Source organism: Ornithorhynchus anatinus, chromosome X1, assembly GCF_004115215.2.
Source record: "Ornithorhynchus anatinus isolate Pmale09 chromosome X1, mOrnAna1.pri.v4, whole genome shotgun sequence".
NCBI classification, from domain to species: Eukaryota; Metazoa; Chordata; class Mammalia; order Monotremata; family Ornithorhynchidae; genus Ornithorhynchus; species Ornithorhynchus anatinus.
Window position 1 is genome coordinate 80692904 of NC_041749.1, and position 7501 is coordinate 80700404.

General features: G+C 57.4%; 1 protein-coding gene across 7 annotated transcripts in view; it reads left to right on the forward strand.

The window, feature by feature from the left end:
- RIPOR1 (RHO family interacting cell polarization regulator 1) overlaps positions 1 to 5460 on the forward strand; it is a 29188-nt gene extending 23728 nt beyond the window's left edge. For 5 of the 7 annotated variants that reach the window (XM_029050981.2, XM_029050982.1, XM_029050980.2 and 2 more), the window contains 9 exons: positions 12 to 163; positions 1471 to 1624; positions 1926 to 2061; positions 2426 to 2587; positions 2764 to 2922; positions 3998 to 4194; positions 4330 to 4413; positions 4578 to 4668; positions 4923 to 5460. In XM_029050981.2, coding sequence (XP_028906814.1) covers positions 12 to 163; positions 1471 to 1624; positions 1926 to 2061; positions 2426 to 2587; positions 2764 to 2922; positions 3998 to 4194; positions 4330 to 4413; positions 4578 to 4668; positions 4923 to 5020 — 1233 coding nt within the window. In that variant the 3' untranslated portion in view covers positions 5021 to 5460. Of the gene's footprint in view, positions 1 to 11; positions 164 to 534; positions 1352 to 1470; positions 1625 to 1925; positions 2062 to 2425; positions 2588 to 2763; positions 2923 to 3997; positions 4195 to 4329; positions 4414 to 4577; positions 4669 to 4922 lie in introns of those variants that run through there. The other 2 variants (XM_029050979.2, XM_029050984.2) reach the window with 2 other exon arrangements.
- The last annotated feature ends 2041 nt before the right edge of the window (positions 5461 to 7501 follow it).

The window sequence follows — 7501 nt, forward strand, 5'->3', positions numbered from 1 at the left end:
CGTCCCTCCAGCAGAGACAGGGAACATCCCGCAGCCGAGCCTCCAGCCTCAGCCTCACTGTGGAACATGCCTTGGAAAGTTTCAGTTTTCTCAACACCCCCGACTCCGACTCTGATGCTGACCCCAACACCGAGGAAGATGGCCTGGGAGCCCCGGGGGACCCGTGAGTAGGGGCTGGGTGGGGTAGAGGTGGGGAGGGGCTGAGGCAGCCCAGGAAGGGTGGAGGGGCAGACCATCTTTACCTAATTCATTTGCTGGCACAGTCTGAACATTGATCCTGCTCAGTCCCTGCAGCCCCCGCCAACCCCCGGGGCCCCTCTTTCACCCATTTAGCACCCAAACTGGATCTTTAGTCTTGTCCACTCCCATTCCCCCATCATCCACCTTGGCCTTGCCCCTTGGTTCCCCTTCTTCCTGATTACTCCTAAGGGATCCCAACACCACCACCCCCCAACCCCGAATTCGCCCCTCTCCTCTCTTGCTGGCTTTACCCTGCTGCCTGCAGACATGGCCAGACCTCCCTCTCTTCCTCAGTCCTGTTCTGGACCTCTCGTCACCTGCCAGACATCATCACCCAGGTGTCCTGCCTCCAATCCTGCCTCCAACTACCAGAGACCGAGCTCTTCACCTGCCTCCTGAGACCCTCCCATCCCTTCCCCAGCCTGACCCTGTTGATCGGAAGCCATGGCCCCCGAGCTCAGCCCCCCAGAGCTGGTTCCGCCTTCTACCCAGCACATACGCTGGCGGTTATCAGGCTCCCCCGTTCCTGCCCTCAAGACACCTTTCCATGCTGTCCCTCTCGTTCCGGCCCCACCACCCTGCCGTCCCCCGGTTCACCAGCCCCCTGCGGTCCCCTTCCCGCAGTCGGCCCCCTCGCCGCCAGCCCCGTTCCCTTTCAGCCTATCCGAAGCGCCACCGCCACAGTCCTCTCCTCTCATTCTCAGCACACCATTAATCTCTGCCTGTTCCCATCCCCAACCCCCTCCTAATTTCGACACACCATCTGCCTCTTATCCTTCTTCCACACCATCTCCTCTGCTGGGAACCATGCCAGCTCCCTTCCTTGCCCTGTCTCAGAACCCACCTCCTCCAGGAAGCCTGTTCTGACTCAGCAATGAGCCGGTTCCGTGCGTCTCCATAAGACCATAAGACATGCCATTACTGGGTCAGACCGATGGTCTGTCCAGCCCAGTGTTCTGTCTGTCTGGCCATCTGATCCTCCCAACTTGTTCTCTCCTGTGAGAGTGGGAACTGTGTGTCCCTGGAGCTCCTGGCAGTGTAGGATTGGAAGAGGGGAATCACGGCAGGCCTGGGTGGCGGGCATTCAATAAACATGATTGATTATGAGGATGACTCTGGAATATGATGAATGATGGGTGTGGGGGATTTTGCTAAGGCACAGCACATTGGGAGGGACGGATGTATGGGGAGGGGAGCCGATCGGGGTCATCACATGCTTCTTTCTCTCAGGCAGCTGAGTGTCTTGGGGCTTGGGCTTGAGGCCAGGGGTAGTGTCTGTGAGGATGGGCCGGACCCCCGGACCCCCGACCCCCTCAGTACGGGCTGCGAGTCCCTGGACGCAGCCCTGGTTCTGCATCTGCAGCATTGCAGCCGACTCTTGCTGGTGAGGCTCCTGGGTAGGACCCTTGGTCCTCACTACCCAACCACTCCTCCCTCGCCCTGCTGTCTAGCTACCCAGCCTACCCAGCATGTTTTGCTCCTCCCTGACTGCCCCTGCTGACACCAACAGCTGTATTCTCCTTTGCCCCATTGCCTCCTGGAACCCACAATCCTCTGGGCTCCACTGTCTGCTAGGACTTGTAAGTCCCCAGGTTCTGGGGCCCTGGCCCTCAGACCTGTTTTTGGTGGGCTGACTTGAATCTACCTTTGCCCGTGGCTGAGTGTCCCCTGGCCTGTGCCTACAGAAGCTGGGCACCTTTGGGCCACTGAGGTGCCGGGAAGCCACGGCGCTGGAGCGGCTGCTGCGAGAGGCTCAGGTGCTAGAGCTTATGTGCCAGCTCAGCGGGGGTCAGGCAATCGCAGCCACCTCAGCTCAGGAAGGTAAAGGCCCCATCCAGCCCCTCAGGACCCTGCCCCCTTCCCACTCAGAAATTTGTCTCCCTCCATTCCCTGGGCTTCTGACTGGCAGGTCTCTGTCCCTACTCCCAAACACAATGACCTCCAATCCCACAAGACTTCACCCCCGTCATCCAGGTTTCCACCCCTTTCCCCGAAGGTGCCACTTCCCCGTGGCTCCCAGGATTTGACAGTCTAGACCCCTGATCCCGCAGGATTCCATCCCAAACCCCGGGGCCCCATCCTTCCATTCCTTAGACCTCCAGATCTCTTCCTCCCTCCTAATTCCCAGAATTTCCCCCCTCCCCCATTTTCTCCTCTTCCTCCACCCCTCCTTCTCTCCCTCCAGTGGTGCAGTTCTCCATCCCGAGGCCTGGCTTCCTGCCCTTCTGGGATGAGTGCGTGGAGGGCTCGGGCCTATTTGTCTGTCCTGCAGAGCGTCTTCTTCGCACCTTCTGCCACCAGCATGGTCCCCGCCTTGCTCCCCGCCAGCCAGGCCTGCCCGAGGCCGGTGAGTGGGTACCTAAGGACCCCCTAGCCCACCTGTGGGTCTCCCTCCCACAAGACCTCCCCTCACAATCTCCCCCGTGACCTTTTCTTCCTCGTTCCCAATCACTACAGTTCCTCTCCTTATCAGCACACTCCTTTGCCTTGCTTCTCACTTCCCACCCAACTGTCCCTCCCCAGTGGGCATGAAGCTGCTGGAGGATGCACTAGGGGAGCGCCTGCCACGTCGGCCTAGCCCAGGTCCGGGCCCTCAGATCACCCTGTTCCAGTTCTGGAGCCACATTGAGGCCCTGGGTCCCTCATCTCTGGAGGCCTTTGCCACTGAAACTGCAGAGGAAGGTAAGACACCCTTTCCACCCCCCACCCCCCCGACACACACACTGACTCTTCCTCGTGAGCCCCAACTGAAACTTCCACCCTGTCCCCCTGGCCTTAACACCCGCACCACAATTCCCCACCAAACCTTCAACCTAACTCCTCTGACTTTCCTCCCCCATCTCTGTACACAAATGCACACCTGCAAATACACTGACCTGCTTATCCTCACTTGTGCACCCGAGAAGCAGAGTGGCTTAGTAGAAAGAGCACGGGCTTGGGATTCAGAGGTCATGAGTTCTAATCCCGGCTCTGCCACTTGTCAGCTGTGTGACTTTGGGCAAGTCACTTAACTTCTCTGTGCCTCAGTTTGCTCATCTGTAAGATGGGGATTAAGACTGTGAGCCTCACGTGGAACAACCTGATAACCTTATATCTACCCCAGCGCTTAGAACAGTGCTTGGCACATAGTAAGCCTTTAACAAATACCATTATTATTATTCTATGCACTCACAAAGAAATGCATACACAGGCACATGCATGTAATCCATCACCATATACACACAGAGCCTGTCCACCAAGACTCAAGGGGGTCAGTAGCCCTGAGCTTTCATCAAGGGTTGTTTTGCCTCCACTGCTGGTCTCCGAAGCAGCCCTGGTCCCCAGGGCTAGGTGGTCCCTTGCTTCCCCTGGAGCAAGGGAGGTATGGTTGAGAGTTGGCGTGAGGTTCCATCCATGGTCATGAAGCTCTCTCTTTCCCATGGAAAATCTTCCAGCCTCTCCAAAGGGGGAGGTGCTCTGATCTCCCCATGCCACTCTGATCCCCTGGGACCCCTTTGACTCCCTATATTCTCCCTGGCTCTATTCTGACCCTTTCTCCCATGGCCTTTGATCCCCATGGCTTCCCCTAGCCTCCTACTTGAGCTTTCTAGATTCATTCATTCATTCAATCGTATTTATTGAGCGCTTACTGTGTGCAGAGCACTGTACTAAAGCTCTTGGAATGTACAATTCGGTAGCAGATTCCCCTGCCTTGCTGGTTTCCCTGCATCCCCTTGACCTTCCCACATGTGCCCTCTTGACCCTTATGTACCCACAGTCGTGTTGGTGCGTAATCTTCTGTCGGATGACCAGGCTGTGGTGCTGCGGGCCCTGCAGCGGGCACCAGAACAGCAACTCCAGCGAGAAGGACTGCGGGCACTGAGCTCCCTGCTTGTTCACGGCAATGGCCGAGTGATAGGTGCAGTGTCCAATCAACTGCGCAGCCTGGCGCTCGGCCCCATCTTCCGCCAGAGGGTAAGGGGGTGAGGAGGACGGGGGGAGAGGGAGGGTCTTAGAGCAAGGGGCCAGGCGGGTATTGGAGCTGGTGAGCTTCACCGTCGCTGTCTTCCTCCTCCTCTGCTTTTCCCCATACTTACCCACATTCTGCAGGCTCTGCTGTGTTTTTTGGACCAACTAGAAGATGAGGAGGCCCAGATCCGTGTGGCTGGCTGTGTGGCTCTGGGCTGTCTCAGGGTAAGAATGCCTGCTCCCTGCCTACCTGCCTGCCTCCCTCCCTCCCTCCCCATCTGCTGCTACCGGGCCCATTTTGGACTCTACCTACCCCTGTCACGTCTGCCTCTCTGCCAGCCATTGCCCCCCCCAGCCTCACTGCTCTGTCCCTCCCTCCCCGACTCCAGGCCCCAGAGGGCATTGAGCCGTTGGTGTATCTGTGCCAAACTGACAAGGAGGCAGTGAGGGAAGCTGCCCGGCAGAGTCTCCTGCAGTGTGGTGAGTCCTGGCTCTTCCTGCTCTACTGGCCCCTGCCCCACCTGAGCCTGATTTGGGGGATACAGGGAGGGCAAGGTGGTGGTGTGAGGTGGCAGGGTGGCGGGTCGGGGGGGGGAGCGTGGAAGGGGACAACAGTGCGGGAGCCTGACGGCCGCATCCTGCAGAACACCAGACAGTGGGAGGGACAGGGAGGATGGCCCAGAGATCGGGTGACTGATGCCGGGACTGATGGCCATGACCTGCTGTGTTTGCAGGAGAGGATGGGAAGTCTGCGTACCGGCGGCTGGAGGAGTCGCTGGACACGCTGCCTAGGATCTTTGGACCGGGCAGCATGGCCAGCACTGCATTCTAAGCTTTGCTCCCCACTGCTTGCTGACCACTGTCCATGGGCATGGCACCAGGGTCGGGGGGGCGGGGCCCACTACTTGCGCCCTTTTTCCCCTGTTGCACATCCTTCAGGACCATGGTCTTACCTGTTGGCACCGCTCCCTGCTCAAGAGTCCCAGCTCCTCGAAGCTGGAAGGAGGCAGTACCTGCCGGGGAAGGCCAAGACCCAGGCTCCGGGGTTCCCTAACCTTATACAGATGTTCTCTATGATATAAATCTCTCTAATATATTCTCCCATGTCCCTTTGTCTCCAAGTGTCCCATACAGGCCCACCGGGCCCGGGATCTCCGGTCACCCCTGCCTTGCCTCTTATCTCCACCCAAACCCTATCCTCCACCCTGTCTGGTTTTGTATTTTATTTACGGAGTTTTGCAAAAAATAAAAACAAAAATCCCTTTCCTATTCCATGTTGCTTGATTCCTGAATTTGTCTGTGGCTGAGTGTGCCTCTGTGTCCAGGTATGCAGGCATGTGTGCGCCTTCCGTTCTGACCAGTTGTGGATCTTGGGGTGTGTCAGACCCTCTCCCGAATGATATTTAACAGTCGTTTCGTCTCTCATGCTGCCTGGTAGAGTGAAGGTGTCAGAGATGGGTCAGCTGTGATGTTGGCATGTGCCCAGGCCCATCCCAGTCTGCATGGGTAAACCCAGAGGAAGCATGGCTGCGGGCTATGTGGCAAGGGAAGAGAGTGAGCCAGCTCCCGCTTCCCTGGTCATCCTAAATCCAGAGCACAAGGGCCCTAGGGGTCTGAGCTCCCAGCCTCTCCACCCACAGACATCAGGCACTGCTGATTGCTAGACAGCTAGTTTCCATTCTCCCTCCTACCCCCAAGCAGAATGGGTGGGATCTAGAGAAATATATACATTCTGACCCACCCAGCAGGAGAGCCTTGCACTGTGATCCCATCGTCCTTCATCTTGTCCATTGCCTAGGGCCCAGTGCCCTTGGCAAATCAGTTCCCCTAGATCCTGGCACTCAAGAGTTCTCCTGCTCATGCCCGGGGACATGACCAGGGCCCTGCTCCAAGGCAGCCCCAACTACAAGGGATGAAATCAGGAGTAGGGATGAGAGGGGTTAAGATGAGTACTGGAGAGATTGGCTTTCCTTCCGCTGTCTCAGCAGCTCCCTCTGTTTCCTCTTTGAGAGGAAAGGGGCGGAGGGGGCCAAGAAGATGAAGAAGAGGCTGAGGGAGGGGGAAGGAGAGGGAAGACATTCCCCAACGGCAGAATCTTAGCATGGCCTCCAGAGGGCACCAGAGCCCCAGCCTGCTTCCTCAAGGGTCAGGGCTTTGGGCCCCTGAGGACTTGGGTCCCCAGGAGCTGTGCTATCATCTGGGTGGGAGTGGGACTCCATAAGACCCTCAGAGGAGGAGGAGGAGGAGGATGGGAGAGGGGCAGGAGAGAAGTGGAGGAGAAAGGGGAGGTGAGCCTCCGAGATGGAGGCAGGGGAGAAGTGTGTCCCCATACTTGGGTTGGGGGCCCGGAGTCAGCCCAGGAGAGCAGATGCGAGAGAGAGGCTGGGAGAGAAGGTATCTGGCGGGAGGTGACGGAGGCCTCAAGTCCAAGGTCAAGGATCAGAATCGGTCTCAGTCAAGAAGGCCAATTGGTCCTGGAGGAGTTCCTGTCTGTCTCCTGGGGGTCAGGCTGGGAGTCCAGGCCAGACAGGAGAGGCAAGAAAAGACCTGTTTAGCACCCAAAAGTTGCTCAATACTCCTGAGGAGAAAAAGGCACCTCATCAGAGATGGAAGATGACTAAGACAGGATGAGAGAGAGTCTGGCGAGATGCCCACAGGAAAGGGAAGGAGGAGGAGGAGGAGGAGTTGTTGGAGACACAGAAGCCGTAGCTGGAAAGGAGGGAGAAAAACAGGCATCAGAGGCACATGCAGCCCAGAGAGAAGAAGAAGAATCTAGGCTCCCAGTATCAGTGGCAAGGAAGAGGCCCAGGAAGAGAAGATGGCTAAGAAATCCCCAGGATTTAGTCAAATGGAGGTCAGACGATACCTCGGCCAGGCCAGTTCCTAGGGAGCAGAGAGAGTCGGAGCGGCTTGATGGGGTCCGCAGAGCATTAAGGAAGCAGGATGACAGGGGGTGGGATAGGAAGCGAATTGGAGAGGTTGAGTGCTGAAGGTTAGAGGAGATTTCACAGGGGAAGGATTTGGGGAAGATAAAGAGGTAGGCAGGAAGAGGAATGAAAGTAATCAAGACAGAGGAGGCAGAAGGCTGAGGGTGAGGCATGACATTGTTTACCAGAACAACTGTCCTCGAGCGAGTGGGTGTCAGGGTAAGAGAGCATGGGAGCCTTAGGGCAGCTCATGGGCACCCAAGGAGAAGGCTTGTTTGCCCCTCAGGGAACATAGCTGTCTCAAGTTGCTTGAACAGACCCAGTCCGGAAGAGCTGTGGAGCTAGAGCCATTCTTGCCCAGCTGCCCTTGGCCACTGCCCTACCAC